Source organism: Lampetra fluviatilis, chromosome 36, assembly GCF_964198595.1.
Source record: "Lampetra fluviatilis chromosome 36, kcLamFluv1.1, whole genome shotgun sequence".
Lineage (NCBI taxonomy): Eukaryota > Metazoa > Chordata > Hyperoartia > Petromyzontiformes > Petromyzontidae > Lampetra > Lampetra fluviatilis.
In genome coordinates, this window is record NC_136310.1 from 6,771,537 (window position 1) to 6,789,889 (window position 18,353).

Below are 18,353 nucleotides of genomic sequence, written 5' to 3' on the forward strand. Positions count from 1 at the left end.
TCTTTCGTTCAATGCCACACGACCTTTCCATGAAATGGACGGCGCATGGTACGTTTACGGTAAAAGCACATGGACAATAAATAACCAGGGCGGCCGCATAGAATCTAAGCGCGAACCTCCGCAATGAGCGGGTAACACGCCATGGGCCACCGCTTGGCCACTATTGGGCCATGGCTGGGCCACCACTGGGCCAGCACTGGGCCACGGTTGGGCCACTACTGGGCCACGGTTGGGTCACAGCTGGGCTACAGCTGGGCCACTACTGGGTCACAGCTGGGCCAAAGCTGGGCCACAGCTGGGCCACAGCTGTGCCACACCTGGGCCACTACTGGGCCACGGCTGGGCGACACCTGGGCCACGGCTGGGTGAACGCTGGGTGAACGCTAGCCTACCGCTGCCCTCCTCACCTTATGATTGCAGCACCCTTGCCCAGGTCGTAGCGGAACTCCAAAGACCCCTTGGTTATCGCCAAGGAGATGAAATCCCCTCGGCCGTCTGGCTTCTGCCCGTTGTAGAAAATCATCCCGTCGGGCTTCCGCATCAGGAACACGACCTCCACTGTGATCTGGTTTCTAAAATGCCAACAAAATCGCAGCCAAATATAAATTAACAGCGTTTAAATAACTAAGACCGACACAACCTACTCTCGCAGGTGCATTGCACATATATTTTGTGCACTTCCCGAAACTAATTATTTAAATGTGAGATGAAAAATATAGGCTTTTTATATTTGCTGATTTGGCTCTACCCGAGAAAACATCTTAAATATCACTTGGTTTGATTGACATTTTTTAGTAGGGCATATAAAAGATGTGGGTAAAAGAGACTCAAAAGAAGGAACTTCAGAAGTAGTTCTGTAATGTCTCCTTCCACCACGACTGTCGTCCAACATGGAGGGATTTGCGCTGCTCTTCGAGAGCCAAAAAAGTTTTCATCTCGACGGCTATTGAGATAACAAAAATTGCCAACAAGAATGAAATTCACTTCACTATGGTACAGTAGGAGGGGGTGCATTTAGTGTCCACGAGAAGGGGTGGGGAGTGGGCGATGAGGGGAGAGGGGGGGCTAGGGGGGGGGGGGTCTCACTTGGCGTTGGGCGCGAGCAGGTCCAGGCTCTTTGTCTCAATGTATGACGTGAGGCCGTTGAAGGAAGGGATGAACGAGGCTCCGCTCAGGATCATCTCTGAGCCACCGGACCGCCACACGGGTCAGGACAGCCATAACGTAGGACGGACGCAGACGTACACCACCGGCCGTCACGTTATTTTGCTCATTCACCCTTCCGTCCATTCATTCATTCATTCATTCTTGCGCTTAGTCTGTGTGGTGGGTCGCGTTCGCTTGTTTGTTATGTACGTCCCTTGTCGTTCAATCGCGGATACTGTTTCTGTCGTATTATTCCGGTTCTGAGATCTCTATTGTTTTGACTACTCAAGATAATTTTACGACAAAGTGGCAGCCAAAGTCATGAGATCAGCTCGTGTGCAGGAGCCAAACGAATTGCTACATCGCGAGACCGTGACCGGTGGCAGTCCTCCATACGTTAAGATGTTATTGGCCAATAATTTGAGTGTTCACATGCGGGAGGAAACCGAAGCGCCTGAAGAAAGCCCATGTATGCGAGGGGGAAACACTCTATCCCATATGGACTAAACAGGCAGGGTCCACATTTGCTGCGCCGGCTTCTGCTGGCGAGCCGGGGCACGTACAGGCTTGCTCCCAGCGCGATATCCTCAACGGCTGCGCACGCGCGCAATCCGCCAACCCTCGCTGCTGGATTAAGGGCTGGCCATGTGCGGTGTACACCACCGCCGCCCGGCAGATGTGCGACGCAAATTTAAAATCGTATCGGGTGGCAGCACCCGCGCGACGCACTTTTCTCGCACTTGGCACCCACGCGGTTGAACGGGCACTCGCACTTGTAGTTGCCATCGGGCAGCACCAGGCACTTGGAGCCCCCTTTGCAGGGGCTGGACTTGCACGGCTGCGGCCGGTCAGCGCACGTGGCTCCTGAGAAAGAGAGAAATGAGCGAGCGGTGCCATCGAACCAAGAAAGAGTCGATTAATAAACAGGAACAACAACAAGAACGGACGCGGGCCTACGCAGGGACTCCCTGCGCTCAAACGAGTGGCGGAAGGTGCCGGAGCTGGCGGTGGAAATTTCCGTGTTCCCATTGCGATGGTCGGTCGAGCGTTTATAGTTTCACTCTTGTTTCGTATTTGTTATACAAATCGTCGTCATCGTCGTTATCGTTCGTGCAAATGGAATCTTTCACAATCGCCGAGGAACCACGAACAAAGCGGGAAGTCAGCAGCAACAGCCACGTGGTTGAGCCGGCACTAACAATTGCCCAAGCTCTGCGGTCCTCTATATATCAAGATGTTTTCTTCCACTTAATTAGTGTTTATGTGTGTGGTTCATCCAGATGTGGTTCATCCCCACATCTCACCAGTGAGTCCTGGAAGGCGAGTTGGGGTTCAGGGTTAAGGAGTAAGGGGTTAAGGAGTAAGGGGTTAAGGAGTAAGGGGTTAAGGGTTGGGGTTTACGGCCCCCCATCTCACCGTTGAACCCTGGGAGGCGTGCTGGGGTCAAGGGGTAAGGGGGTTAAGGCAGGGGTCGGCAACCTGCAGCTCCGGAGCCGGATGCGACTCTCTAAGGACTGCTTCGTGATGTCATTTATTAAGGACCACCATCTCGTATTTTGGTTGCCGACCCCCTGGTTTAAGGGGTCTGGGTTCACGCCCCCCCCAAACGTCTCACCGGTGAAGCCCGGTTCGCAGGTGCATTGGAAGGGCTCGGACTCGTGCGATGCGCAGATGCCCGAGTTGTAGCAGGGGTTCGGGCGGCACGGGTTGGCGATGCACCCCGCGACGCAGGTGCCGTGCAGGACGCCGGGGCTTGCGAGGCCGCTGGCCACCAAGCGGCCCGGCGGCCACGCCAGCGAGAACTTGACGTCGTTGAGGCTGAGGTGGTTGATGCAGCCCATGAAGCCCTTCATAGCGGTTGTTTGATCGACGATCCTGCAGGGTTGGGGGGGGGGGTGGTGGTGCAGGGCGGGAACATTGTTGTTAACCGCCCCCCACCCGCGCATGATGCTGATCGGTTCTGATTATGCCGATTGGCATAGTGGGTTTGGGAGCGGCGGTGTGTTTACTTAATCCATAAGAGGATTTTGGGATGGATCGCATAAATATAAATGCGTCAATAGACCCTGCACCATACGACACAGACAATTAGTAAGGTTTACAGTACGAATTTGTTACTCGTACAGTAAACTGGTGTGCAGAACGTGGCTGCCTGTAGTCCAGCCCTGTGGAGGCAGCAGCAGCGAGGGTTGGTGGGTCACCGCCACACACAGCTGCTGATGTTGTTGTGAAACTTTCGTGGGCGTCCATGAGGTTCCATACCGTGGGCTCGCCAGCAGAAGGCAGTACAACAAATATGGACTCTACCTGTTCCATCTGTATGTATGTTGTATGTTGAACTTCGTTCGCACCGTACGTAGCCAACCGTGCTAATTGGAGGTGCGGGGGAAGGACAACAATCTAAACACAAAAAGCAGTTTTAAAGAAATTAGTTTTCAATCTAGATTTAAAAGTGCGTAGCTCTAGTGGCTATCCATACTTTTTTTGAGGGGGGTAAATATAAATGTGTCATTAAACACGTCACCACCCCACACAGCCAATAAGTAAGGTTTGTCACGTAAACAGAACGTGCCAATTCATTTGTTCACCTGATAGACCTCAATAATTGGCTGTCGGGTGGCAGCGGGTTTTAAGACACATATTTACGCGATATAACCCCAAAAAAAACCCTTCTATTATGGAGAGTTCAAAACGTTGGTTCGGCTGCCGCCATGGGTGGGAAGAAGCTCAAATGTTGTTCTACGATATCCGCTTCTGTGCGGGCCCGTCCTCCAACACGGAAGGATCGCGCTTGCTCTGCCAGAGATCCGGAATTAATATTCGTCCCGTGACGTATTACACCAAAAGCACAGTCGAGATTAAGATTGATGAATTAAAGATGACCGATATTTTTTTGTTTTACTGCGGAAGAGGTGGCAGGGTGAGATCCTGGGACTCAAATATGGGTTTCAACCGCAGCCTGTGATTCAAACGGGTTTTCAATTGTTGCGAGTTGATGGTCCCATTTCGGTCACTAATTGCTGTACAAAATGTGTATATTTTGGTTCTGTGCTGATTTACCAAACATTACCGGTCTGAGAATTAAGGACGAGTCGACCTAGGGAAGGCCGAGGATGGGTTCAGGTAATCGTCACTTGGCGTTGGCCGTGAGCGGGAATTGAAATCTGGTCGCCGGGCTTGTAGCATGGGGCACGAACCGCTGCGCCACCGCACCCCACCACCACCGCCGCCGCCACCACCACGTCATCGTCTTCAAGCAAAACAACCCAGAAACAGTTTTTGGCCTGTCGACCCCACGATCTCGCGACATCACGAACCGCAAGAACCGCTCGCTCTGCACGCTCACCTGGGCATGAGGTCGCGGGGTGCCCCTCCCAGGTAGAATTCGGAGTCGAGATTGAGGCTGTCTAGCGAGCCGGGGCTCGTGCCCATCACCGGCGGCTCCTTGTCCACCGAGAGCACCGCGGTCCGATGCGTCCGCTCCACCCACACCTGGTGCCACTCGCCAGCCATCACCTCCTTCCGGCTCGTCAGCACTGCCGACCCCGAGCCTGCGTTGAACCTAGCGGGCAGTAGTGGTGGCGGCGGCAGCGAGATATATACATGTACTAGCGGAAAGTACCCGGCGTTGCCCGGGGGAAAAATATATTTCAAAACTTCTCAAAATTTAAAAACATAACATATATGTAATAAAGCTCATTGAGGCGACTTCTGGAATCTGTCTTTTATTCAACTTATGTTACAGTTTACTTCACGCTGCTGATAGGCAGCGTCAGAGGGACAGATAGAGAGAAAGACGCACTGCCACGTGGCAACTCGGAGCCCCGCTTCCGCGTGGCCCCCTTCCTCTGTTCGTTCCCGTTCTGACCCCGTGTCGTTCGTCTCCACCCCTATTTAATACCCGGGTCACGTGGTACGTTTCCGCCAATCCTCGTTAGCCTGCATGGAATCTTCCAGGCTCCCTCGTCAGCTCCCGGGACCACGCCCCCTGACTCATCTCCCCATTGGCTGTGGCCAAAGCCAGCAGAACCAATCCTTATAGCTGTCACCTTTCCATCACGTCAGGGCCATGCCCCCAGGCTTCCCCCCATTGGCTGTAAACCAGGACCGGCAGAGCCAATCACCATGACGAGTTGTGATACGTCAGTGAGCCGGATATATCCTCATATTACATATACATACACAAATACTAAGCTATTGTGAAAGCCCGGCGTGCGGCTTGTCTGTTCATTTGTCCGTCAACAAAATTAAAGTAAAAAAAGTTACATAAAGTGGGGGGTAAATAGTTGATCTAAAAGGTATCCGAAAATTGTCGACCCCCCACCTGGCACCCACAAAAAATAGTTTTACCCCCACGTAGGCATAATTACCTAAACACCCTACATACAATAGAGTGAGTGGTATCTAGTGACTCTATAGTAGTATCTGACTCTACAGTAATAACTACTGACTCTGCAGTAGTATCTAATGACTATAGTAGTACCTAGTGAATCTATAGTGGTATATATTGACTCAATAGAAGTATCTACTGACTATAGTAGTAACTACTAACTCCATAGCAGTATCTGCAGACTCTATAGCAGTATCTACTGACTCTATAGTCGTATCTACCGACTGTAGCAGTATAGACTGACTATACTATAGTAGTAACTGCACACATTGGGGTGGGAGGGGGAGAAGAGGACATGTACACAATAGCCCTATTCTTTATAATTCATATAATTATATATTTTTAAAGCAATTTAATGATAAATGAAAATAAAACTTTGATCATTACTTGATTAATTAGAAAAAAAATGTAATCCAACGTGCGGTGGGAAAAAAAACTTAAGCTTGCGCGCAAAGGAATCAAAGGTTGTAGATTTCTTTAGAATCGGCCTATTCTCGTTTAATCGAAACCACAAACACTTCCAAGATATCGATTCTCACCAGTCCTGTATGCTGGTTGACGCCACACACTTAATGGTCATTCCCCACCCCCCCAAAATACAAAAGTATTTTTTCATACTTTTTATATTGTGTACAGTATGGGAGCTACTCACATGCCAAATTTCAAGTTTGTAGAATGTTGGGAAGTATGCGAAACATTTCGAACAGACACACATATCCACAAATTTCCATTCTATATTTGTAGTGGGTTGAATAACCAGAAGGCTTCTCTGAGGCAACACAGTTTTTATTTAACAATTAGCACTTAACACAGAGAGGTAACGGCCCCTCACCCGATACATGATGGAGGTTACTCTCCAGACTACTACGCCTCTCTCTGGCTAATCTACAAGTCCTCCGCCAGTGAAGCTTGAATCTTCACTGGTAAATAAGCTGGAGCCGACCCTTGCTAGGGGTACGGCCCTGCCCTTGGGGCTCTTCAGTATTCAGGAGGCTTCTTGTCATTAGACCTCCATTGCCAGTACCAAAATATAATAATAGGGGTTTTCCCCCTTTTTCTGGCAACAAAACTGAAATCGTTTTACAAGGATTCATGGCTGCATTAACCACAATACTTGCAGTCAAAATGCAAACAAAAAACACACTGATAATATATGCAAAGGAGGTCTAATGATGTAGATGCTTACTCCGAGCCCTCATTACTTTGATAGTGCATTGTCTTTGAGCTGTACGCCTTTTGGCGTCATCTGGTCGAGCACCAATTGAGACGACGCTCAAAAGAAAGCTCTCTCTGGTGTGGACCAATCAGTTTCAAGGACAATGCATAAATTATCAGTGTTTGTTTTTTGTTTGCATTTTGACTGCAAGTATTGTGGTTAATGCACACATGATTCCATGCAAAAAGGTTTCAGTTTAGTTGCCAAAAAAAGGGGGAAACCCCTATTATTATTACGAGCCTTCTTGTCTTCAGCTGGGCAAAGACTGCCGGGACCGTCCAGAGGTCCGGCTTTTATACAGAGCCGTGGCTCGCTCCGCCCTGGCCACGCCTTCCTTCTCGAACCTTCGAGAAGGATCGGGGGATGATGTAATCCCCCAGCCCCCCTCCTGGGGTCTGCTACTTTTACATTCTGGTCCATCGGGTAACCGTTGGACCCTAGGGCGTGCAGACTCTCAGCACTGGGCTCAGCCCTTCTGTTGCCCCCTATTGGCATGAGGCCGGTATTGCCGGTTACCGCATGAGAACGGTGCATCTTGGCCCAATAACACCGTTACATATATATAGATAACAAAGACAAAGGTCCCCCCGTAAAGCCTGTACAGACAGTTGTGGCAAGTGTTGCAAGCGAGCACCGATGAAGGCTGGCACAGCACACGAGGGGGTGGGTGGCAGCACTACGCTCGGGCGCCTTTATCTCCCCAGTGGCGATATTCACACATTGCATCAGATACATAGTTAAGACTGAGTCGACCTAGGGGAGGCCCATGACCGGTTCACACAATCATCACTGGTGTTACCCATTAGCGGGAATCGAACTTGGGTCTCTGCCGGTTTGCGCTACCCGCTACACTACCGCTTCCCACATGTATATATATACATATACACACGCGAGCCAGGGCCTAACCTCTCGCAGGAAAAATAGAAGAAAGTTATTGAACCTGGACTTGAACAGAACGGTTGCAGGGAGTCAACAGCACAGGCGGCTGGGTGAAGGGCCTACATTGTGGCATGTAGGGGGAAGGGGGGTATGGGGCTTGAGAAGGGGGGGAAAGGGGGGGCCGCGGTATCCCCACCGGAACTCGACGTGGTGATCGACGAGCGCGAGCGAGATGAAGTCTCGCCCGGACGCTTCTCCTGCGTAGAGGAGCAGGCCGTTTCCTTGGGAGGCGGTGAAGCCCAGCCTGAGGTGCGTCTTGTGGGACAGACGTATGCTGCCCAGGCCAAGCACCATGTACGACATGCCAATGAACAACGGGTCGAAGAAGCTGATCTCTGTGAACATCGCGAGCGAGCGGGATGGGACGGGACAGGACGGGGGCGGGATGGGACAGTGAGGGTTTGTTACGTTTACCACACAACTTGGAATAAATAATCGCAGCGTCACCACCCCGCCCCCCCCTCCCCAGGCAGTAACCTCCTCGAGCCAGGATGTGGGCACCCGACTCAACGCACACGGTGATCCACTGACCCTCACGTCCGCCATGCCGGATTACAGACGTGTACAGCCACCACAGTGCGCTCGCATCGTGAGCCATATAATCTATTTCAATCGACGAACAGCGTCATTCAAACTTGATTTGGCGCTTTCGTGACTGCAGGAATTACTCTTTGGTTCTTTCGGTAAAGTCATGTAGAGAGAGAAAATAATAAATTAAATAATAGCATGCGACGTTTCGATTGCAACACAAGCAATCATCATCAGGTACAAATGAAAGAGAAAACAAAACCCTCTCTGCTCTTGGTTTCCTGCTATAGCGCCATGTCTCTCATTGACATGCTAATTTCTCAACCCCCCCTCCTTCTCTGCCCCCCTCTTTCTCTATTTAAGGCCTCGACACAGAGGCGTCGTTTCTCTGTGTGCCTATGTGTGTGTCTCTCTCTGTGTGTCTCTGTGTTATCTCTCTCTGCTTACGTGTCTGTCTATGTGTCTCCTGTTCTGTGTTTAATCTCTCTTTTAAATTTAGCAATCTTTGGAAGAACGTAATCAACCAGGTAGGGTGTTGACTGTTATGTCAGCCGACTATCTGTGTTGTATTACATTATGTTTCTAAGTTTACTAGGTTTTGTTTTCTCTTTCATTTGGTACCTGATGATGATTGCTTGTGTTGCAATCGAAACGTCGTATGCTATTATTTAATTGTTTATTTTCTCTTTCCACGTGACTCTACCAAAAGAACCAAAGAGGCGCCATTGTGCGCCTGGCACGCAGGTTAAATCACCGCTGCGAGAAAATGTCTGTCCAACCAGGAATTAACATTCGTTTGCCCCTCATAAATATTGGGACCCCCCATCTAAAAATGTGCACCCCCTTTTTTTTGTCATTGTGACGAAGTAACCCGAACCCGGGGGTACAAATATTCGCCAAATATATGTTCCTGTGGGGGGACCGTTACTTGGTGGTGGAGGAGGGGGAGCGGGGATCGATATTAGTCGACGCTGGCGCTCGTGTGGGTGCGGGGACCGTACCGCTCTCGCACACTTTCCCCCATCGCCCCAGCGGGCAGCAGCAGAAGAACTCGCTCTTGTTGGGCACGCAACTGCCGCCATGGAGGCAGGGGTTCTGGTCGCAGGGCCCCAGGGCGGCAGTTGCCGTGACGCTCTTCGAACCGTCCTTGAGGCTGCCTGATGAAAAAAGAATAGAAGTTTGGCGAGGGAAAAATGTGAAAAACATGTATATGAATTTGAACACACGCAGTTTTTACATTGAAATCATTTTTGCTTCACTTCTGTGCTCACAAATGAGGAGTTAAATCTGTAATTGTCAGATTCATTTCAGCCCGCGTGTGTTTATGTCACTGTTCGACCAACATTTTGAGCTTACTTGCACACGTACCCAACGTTTTACGCCGCCTCTTGCCCTCATATATATTGGCCGACTCTCTGTGTTGGATTGCGTTATATTTCCAAGTTTACTAGGTTTGTTTTCTCATTCATTTGTACCTGATGATGGTTGCTTGTGTTGCAATCGAAACGTCGTATCCTATTATTTTATTTTATTTCTTTCTACGTGACTTTACCGAAAGAACCAAAGAGTAATTCCTGCAGTCACGAAAGCTTCGAATCTAGTTTAAACCCAATACTTGTGGTGAACATGCAAAAAAACATGGCTCTGATAATGTATGCATTGTCTTTGAAACTGATTGGCCTACACCAGAGACAACCTTCTTTATGGCCTAGTCTCACAAGTGTCAGACCGGAGAACGCCAAAAGGCGAACAGCACAAAGACAATGCCACACGTATCAGAGCATTAAAAGCTTAGGGTGAGCAGTTATATCATGGGATCTTTTTGCCAGGATCAAAGAATGAAAAAGATTAACAGGTTTGAAGTTTTCATGACTGCAAGGTGAAAATAAAATTAAAATAAAAACTGTGGTGATTTAGTTATTTTTATTTTATTTTCACCGACGTGACTTTACCGAAAGAATCAAAAAGTAAGAAGAACAGGGTTTACCCTTTCTGGCAATAAAACAGGTGTTAAGATGTTCAAACTACCACTACGAAACGGGACCCACCATCCGCTGCTACACATTAAACAAACCCCCCCCCAATCTCAAAACCCTTTCCTCTCTACCTCCACGTACCGTAATCCACAATCTTGATGTTTTTTTCCTCTGGCCGCTTCACGTTGATCGGCCTTCTCCTCGACGATATCAGCTGCTTGACGAGCGCTCTCTCGACGTCCCGCGGGGAGAACCGAGTTTCTAGAGAGACGGGAGCGGCAGAGCGAGGGTCGTCAAAAAAACGGCGAGGGCGACTGGCACGGCCCGTGCGGGAGGAGCGCCCTCGCCGCTTTAGAGCCGGAGCTTGTGCACCAGGTGGAAGGGGGGTGAGATGGACTACGGCGGTGTTCTTCATCATCGCAAGGCCGGGCGGGCCCACTGGCAAAGCTACTGGTGGCCTTTAATTGGGCCCCCCGCCCCTCAAAGATGTGCGCCCCCTCCCCGACAATACACAAATATCAAAATAGCCCACCGTCATCATCGTCGTCGTCGTGCTGTCAAACCCCCAATGGTTTCAAATGCGTGGCGGCCCTCACTCACATTGATGATGTCTTATCGGTGAAAGTGCCCCCCCCCACCGCCTCTCAAAATTTGTTAAGAACACTGGATTACAGGATCGCAGGACACTTGAACTATTTTCGAAGCAATTTTTTTTATTTTACCAGGTAAGGCCCACTGAGCTATTTAGCTATTTTTCTGAAGCGACCCCGACCACAAAGGATAGCTCAATGAAGTGGCTTATCACACGGAAATGTATTGCAGCCAAATACTCTAAACATGTGTTGATTCTAAATGTGGAGGGAATAAACCAGACAAAAATCCACGCGACCACGGGGAGAGAGACATGCAAAATCAAAATATACAGGCAAGGGCGACTGGCACGGCCCATTAACTACCTCGCCTGGTATACAGGAGTTCATGGGATCGAACCCACGAACTCCTGTATACCAGGCAAGGTAGTTAACATCTCGCCACTACGGTGCCCCACTGTGGTGAGATGAGGGGATGGTCACTCGAGGGGATGATCACGGCGATCACGGTGTCGGGAGGCCGTCATGCAGGAGTGGAGAGACAATGGCCGATGACAACGGATCGAACCCACGACCTCCTGTATACCAAGCGAGGTAGTTAACAACTCGCCACTGCGGGGCACTGCGGTGGAATGATGAGAGGATGGTCACGGCGTGGGGAGGCCATCCAATGGCAGCGGAGAGACAACGGCCGACGACGGTGACTCGGGGCGAGGTCAGTGGCATACTCACGAGGGTCAAAGTGCATCTCCAAAGTGACGTGGCTGTCTTCAATGAGCTTCACCTGCATGGTCTTGAAATCGTCCTTGACATCGGATGATGCTAAGAGGTTGTACAGCTGTGTGGTCGGGAGTGACGGGAAGGGCAATACATCAGAATGGTTTGAAGGTAGCAGGGCAAAGGTTAAATGTCCAAAACATATACGACTTTCGCTCCGTGTCCCTGAAGCCGGTTCTACTAATTACCGCAAAATTACCTCAAAATACCGCAGATTTACTGCGAATACAGCAAACTAACCACAAATCCGCTGCAACGTTCCGCACTCTTCTGCAAATGGACCACAAGCTACCAAAAGTATAACGCGTGGGTTGCAGCCAATCAGAAGGCACGCTGGTGAGCACGTGGCAGGGGATGGCGGGACGGGGCACGCAAAAACCCAGTCTGAGGGTGGGGAATGCACGGGGGAAGGGCGCAAGGCGGTGGGGCGGGGAGGTGGCGCATGGGGCGGGGAGGGGGCGCATGGGGCGGGGAGGTGGCGCATGGGGCGGGGAGGTGGCGCATGGGGCGGGGAGGTGGCGCATGGGGCGGGGAGGTGGCGCATGGGGCGGGGAGGTGGCGCATGGGGCGGGGAGGTGGCGCATGGGGCGGGGAGGTGGCGCATGGGGCAGGGAGGTGGCGCATGGGGCGGGGAGGTGGCGCATGGGGCGGGGAGGTGGCGCATGGGGCGGGGAGGGGTTGCATGGGGATTGGCTGTGGACGGTGGCCTAAGACAAGAGGGCCACAATACACTTGTTCAAGAACCGCCGACAGTTTTGGCATGATGCACGCCGTGTGTCACCGCATGCCCCTGCGTGCCCCCACATGTGCCCCCGTATGTGCCCCCCCCCCGCGTGCGAGCCCCCCCCAAACGCACGGTGGTCTCGGTGGAGGCGCGCAGCTCAGCAAGCTGCTCGCTCGTCTCCTGCGTGAAGGCCGGCATGTTGGCGGCGAGCGGAGCGTCCAGGATCATAACCCCGGCGAAGACTCGCGTGGCTGCTCGTGGCGTACCCGGAGGGGGGGGGTGGGGGAGGGGACGAGGCAACATGGGACGAGATGAGATACGGGGGGAGACAGCAACCCACGCAGACGTGTGGGTTTATTGTATTTAGTTATTGTTCGAATCGCTGAAATTTCTTTGCTGTTTTTGCTGTACGAGATATATATTTTCTTTGAAACGGAGTGTTATTTTTATCACACTCAATCTGCCTCGTAACGTGAGCAATTGGCAGTTGAGCATCGTCCAAGTGAGTGTTTATATCTGTCTTATCAAAACGCAAGGCATGTAAGGGTACATTGTGCTGCAGAAGGAAAGGAAAAAAAGGACATTTGTAATTCGTTTGAACACAAAAAGCACTTCGTTACGACAAATTGCTTCATATGCATCTTGCTAAATAAACCCGAACTAAGACAAGACTGCGCTTCGCATATGCTATGGCTAAACCTGCTGCGTGGCTCGTTAAAAATGCTCGTTCTGGACCCGACGCTTATCTTACCTGCGCATAAATACGGTGGGCCTGTAACGATTGTAACCGATCCATCGATTATCACGCTCGCAACACACGCATCAAGTTTTCACGCATATGAATCGACAATTTTGTTGGGGGGAGTGGATGGACGTTCATGGTGTCACCCTTCGGATAAACGTGTGGTAATCACCGCTCTGCGGGATTCATTTCGATGATAGGTTCACTTGGCGAGTTTAGGTTACTTTATTTGGGAGACCTTGTGTTTGTACCCTCCACCCATCCTTTTCCCCCTCACCTTTGCTCCTTTTCCCTCGCCTTCCATTCCCCTCATAAAAAGTCCATGCTCCCGCTTGCAGTCCCTACGTGAGTGGGATGGCGAGCCCATTTCTCTCCATTTCCTCCATCCCCCCGTGAGCACTGCGTTTCGAGCTTCAGCCCATGGAATTTTTCTGTGCCCCTTCCATTTTTATTTTTTGCGCTCTGTACTGGGCTCTTGTAAAGTAAAACAAAAAATCTATATTTATTCGAGCAGCCATTGATTCGAGCAGCCATTGATTCGAGTGGCCATTTATTCGTGCAGCCATTTATTCGAGCGGCCATTATTAGTCATTGGAAAAACCGGGCCTGGAACAATAGAATTGAGCGATTTCGATTGCCCCGCGTCCCATCGGCAAGCGTTCGGCCCAACTGACGACCGCCGTCGGGGTTTGCCGAATGCGGTACGCAAAGAGCCAGTCGTCAAGTCCGTGGGGTGGGGTGGGTGCCTTCACAGTCAAAAAACAGCCGTTCTCAGATTTGCACATGAAGTTGAGTTCAAAGCGCGACGACTGAGAAACGAGATTCCTAGGTGGCAAACTGGCACGGTTGTGACCGCCTCAGGCTTGCTCCTTCCATCATGCCTCGCAGGTGACACGACATCGCCGGACCACGTTGTATTCATGCACACGGCCTTGTCTTTGGCCACCAACTCAAGAGAGTCAACATTGTGGCCACATTATGTTTGACAGCAGCAGGACAATGAGACAATTAACTCTGGTCGTTACATTGCCTAGCCTACCTAGTGCTTTCCATGTATACATGGAACGTTGGGCCATTGTTGGCCCGACGGTTCCAACCACATGTGAAAGTTGGCCCAACGTTGGTCCATCGATTCCAACCACATGCCAACATTGGCCAAACTTTGGCCCCATGGTTCTAACCACATGGCAACGATGGCCCAACGTTGGTCCAACGGTTCCAACCACATTCCGATGTTGGCCCCACGTTGGTCCAACGGTTTCAACCACATTCCGATGTTGGCCCCATGTTGGTCCAACGGTTTCAACCACACCAAACATTGCATGTCTACTGGGTTAGGGGTTGCATGTGGACCAACTTTCCCTGGTCACTGTGGGGATGGCTTGGCCATGCCTAAGAGCAATAATAAACCAAATCTGGACTCGGTTTAGGGTTTTTGTTTTGATAAATGTCGAGAGAAATTAAAGGATTCTGCTGTAAGAAAAGACAGACACTTAGAGTATTGTGGTTGTTATTGGTTAGTAGCGGGAAAAGATGTTGATTTGAAGCGTATGGTCAGAAAACACTGATGATGGTGGTAGTGGTATACAAACAAGGTGTATTATGGGAAATTGGCGATAAATGGATGGAAAATGCCACAGTACCCGATGAGAAGACGAATGGATATGTATACGATATGGAATTTGAAACACTTATGGCAACTTGAAACAAATAAAGACCTTTACCTTTTGCCATCTGTATGCTTAGTTTGTGGGAAAGACTTAACAGAGTGTGTTAAAAGTGTAATATTAAAAAACATATATTTTTTTAATTGTTAAAAAGATGTACATCTATTTTGTCTTCCCCCCCCACCCAAATTTATTTCAGTGACTTGGACACAAAATGAAGGAGGGTTAACTTTTATACATTTGTAGGGGGCTGTATATCGGAGATATGGTCGATGCACACGTTGACGCGTAGGTGTGGGAAACTGCAGGGGGAAATATCGGGGAATGCACACGTTGACTTAATTAAGAGCATGTTGTTGGTCTACGTGGGGACGATCTGATTGGGGACGGGGCCTAAGGAGGGTATATAAGAGGGAGCACAAACTCAGTTCGGGGCAGGAGGCTGGGACAAGACTGAAAGAAGGTGACCAAGGCGGAGTGCAACTCGGCTGGGTTCAACGGAGCTGTACCGACTCTCTGAAAATAAAGACTTACCTTTGTTGAAATGGATGCCTCCCAGGGACTCCTTTACACATTTATAGCAGGGTTAAATAGATGAGCTTATCGCTAAATCACCTGGAATGTGTCTGATTTGTACAATCAATGCAGCGTCTCTGCCGTGTCCCCGTCCAACCACAAGAAAATAAGTCATTCGTCACTGAAACCATCTCCCCACTCAAACGCAACCCAGTAAACATGGAACGTTGGCCAAAAGTTGGCGTGTTCACTGGTAGACTGTTCGGCAGAGTGGGAGTGTAAGAGGCTTCAGTTGGGCCCAGTCCATGTTTTGCACCATCGTGTGGTGGGGTCACCGGGGTGATACGCACGTGGGCAGCCGGTTTTGTTGGCATAGACGGCCAGGGTCCTTCCATCCGGGCAGCAGCCATGTTTGGTGTTCTCACAGCTGGACTTAAGCTCAGGGGCTATCTGCTCTTCTGCCTGCATGCCTGAAAAAAAAAACAGCAAATCCACGGTAATTTAAAAAATGTTGCAATTCAATTAACCTGTAATACATTTACGAGATATGGAGGGACAAGCATGCAGCAACAACGACGACGACGGCGACAACCTATACCGTTGTCATCGTAGAATGTATTTACACAAACACTCACCGTGAAAGTCTCCGCTGCCCTCGTTGTCTGAGCCGTCTCCGCTCTGCTCCTCGTCAGTGAGGCCCGCGAAGGGCGGCAGTGGCAGCGGAATGCCCATGACCCCCGAACCGGCCTCCACCTGCCACGGGTCGAAAAACCAGTCCTCCGTGGTCGTTGTCAGTTTTGCCTTCGTCACCGCCGCCTTCGCCGTCGGTGTAGCCACGGCGACGCCGACGGCGGCCGTGGTTTTCCTCGTTGTCGCCTCGACGGTCCCCTTTTGCGGCACCACCCCAGGCGGTTTCACGGCGGCGGGCGGCGGGACCGGCGGGGGTCTTGCCGGTGGCATCACCGCCGGCGCGGGTTTCGCTGGAAACCACGGCAGGTTCTCGAGGAGGCCCGTGGGCGGAGGGACTGCCACCGTTGGTGGTCTCGCACGCGGCATGATGGGCTGAAGCGAGGACAGCTTGATCTTGAACGGAGGGGGCGGCACTGAACAAAAACGATGACGACGACGATTACAAACTTTTCTTTCGCGAGATTTTTCGGCACATCTAACCGATAGTCAATTTCAGTCGACGTTCACTGCAACGTGTAAGTATATATATTTTTTTTGTCATTCATTTGCATTTTCAAATTTTACATCGAGTGTTTATGTGTTAATTGTGCGTTGAGTGGCAGATTTGTGGCAGAAAGGCACTGCATGCATAAACTAAACAATACACTCTTCATTTTATTTTACCAGATAAGGCCCACTGAGCTATATAGCTCTTTTCCAGCAGCGTGTTGTTTGTTGGTATGTTTGTTTTTGTTTTGATATTTTGTGTTGTAGTTGTTGTGTTGATATGTGTGTTGTTGTTTGTTCATATGTTTGTGTTCCAGTTGTTGTGTTGCTATGTTTGTTCATATGTTTGTGTTGTTGTGCATTGATATGTTTGTGTTGCAGTTCTTGTTGTTTGTTATGTTTGTTGTTGTTGTGCGAAGGCTTCACCGGCACACGGCCCGTCGTGCTCAACCGAGACGTCCTTGCCGAGCCGGCACGCGATCAGGCGCAGCTGACACCGGTTGGCGTAGGTCACCGCGTCCGATCCGCACACCTGCCCACCGAAAAACCCACCGCGACATTCGGTGCCCGACGGTCGATTTGGCCACCCCATCTTCTGGCTCAACCCCACGCGAGGGTTGAGTTTGTCCCCAGACTCAGATCCCATTAACTTTGCCCGTTAACTGTTCACTCACCAATCCATGCCCCTTGTAACCGCTTCAACCCCTCACTTCAACCTCCACACTCCATCCACAAACTCAACCGTCAGATTCGGGCCCTACAACCTCGAACCTACAGCCCATAGTTGCCTCTCCGCTGCCGGAGGGAGCACTGGAATGGTATTTGGGGCCTACTAGTCCGCGCTCGTCAGGCGCCTCGGAAGAGATTGGAGTGTCCACACTTTACCCCACCGCGTGTGACCCGCCGGCCGGCTGTGGTGAACTCGTTTTTCTGCCGCTGGGTGGACGTGAGGGTTTAAGAGACTTGAAGCGTTGTTTGAACTGTCGCGCTGGGAGATCGAACCGGCGGCCTCTGCACTGCAAGTGCGGTGCGCTGACCACCGAACCGCAGTGGCACACCCCCTCCCCCCTTCACCGAACCGTCACGTTGTTACTTTAGTCGGTGAGGCGTCATCGAGCTACGCGGCTCTGTTACGAGGACAACCACAGCCCAGGACGGTCGGCAGCGGCGGCAGCTACTGGACATCGCAGGAGGAAAATTTGCAAACTGAAGAGAGCAACAAACTTAAAAATAAAAAATCTAGATTGAAAACTCATTTCTTTGGAACTGTTTTATTTTGCCATCCTTCCCCCTCACCTCCGATTGGCACGGTTGGCTACGTATGGTGCAAAAGAAGTTCCACGCCAGAACTTACCGCAAACTGGGTAAGCAATGTAACAGAGACTCAACTCCCAGCACCGTAGAATCGTTCTCCACAAGCCGACATCGCGAGGTGCTCCCGCGGAATGAACTTTGTCGGCACAGTCACACGGACTCAACCCTCGTGGCTTAGCTCCCCAGACTCACCTCTCCCATGACCCTGCCCCCCCCGTACCACCCCCGCACCCCCCCCCCCCACCAAACTCATACTTGGCCGTCTCGTACCTGGCGCGCGGTGAGGAAGAGGTTGCAATCGGTGGGACATTGGCACGTCGGCGTCCGTCCCCCGTCGACGCAGACGGCGCCGTAGCGGCACGTCACGCCGCTGCACGACCACGGCGCCGCGTCTGTCGGAGGAAGGGGGGCACGCGACGCTGCACGCACTGCGTTGTGGGCCGACTGGTTTACGCACGTACGTATGTTGAACTTCCTTTGCGCCGTACGTAGCCAACCGTGCTAGTTGATGTGATTCACCGTTGTTGTATTTTGTCAACGGCAGCGACAAACGGAAGCACGACCTGTAAGAGCGACCCGCCACATATGGTCAGCATCGGTAGCCTGCGGCCGTGGTCAAGGAGCGACAGAGAAACAAGAAGGAAGGAATAGA

The 18,353-nt window shown here is 51.0% G+C and overlaps 1 protein-coding gene across 1 annotated transcript in view; it reads right to left on the reverse strand.

The window, feature by feature from the left end:
* LOC144945146 (agrin-like) overlaps window positions 1-18,353 on the reverse strand; it is a 41,594-nt gene that overhangs the window by 17,689 nt on the left and 5,552 nt on the right. Inside the window, exons 8-21 of the mRNA XM_078873431.1 lie at window positions 17,972-18,093; window positions 16,814-16,919; window positions 15,847-16,314; window positions 15,562-15,681; window positions 12,419-12,537; window positions 11,518-11,623; window positions 10,337-10,456; window positions 9,221-9,376; window positions 7,828-8,026; window positions 4,493-4,708; window positions 2,762-3,021; window positions 1,876-2,010; window positions 1,087-1,183; window positions 408-572 (exon numbers count right to left, since the gene is read on the reverse strand). Of these exons, the coding sequence (XP_078729557.1) occupies window positions 408-572; window positions 1,087-1,183; window positions 1,876-2,010; window positions 2,762-3,021; window positions 4,493-4,708; window positions 7,828-8,026; window positions 9,221-9,376; window positions 10,337-10,456; window positions 11,518-11,623; window positions 12,419-12,537; window positions 15,562-15,681; window positions 15,847-16,314; window positions 16,814-16,919; window positions 17,972-18,093 (2,389 nt within the window). The remainder of the gene's footprint in view (window positions 1-407; window positions 573-1,086; window positions 1,184-1,875; window positions 2,011-2,761; window positions 3,022-4,492; window positions 4,709-7,827; window positions 8,027-9,220; window positions 9,377-10,336; window positions 10,457-11,517; window positions 11,624-12,418; window positions 12,538-15,561; window positions 15,682-15,846; window positions 16,315-16,813; window positions 16,920-17,971; window positions 18,094-18,353) is intronic.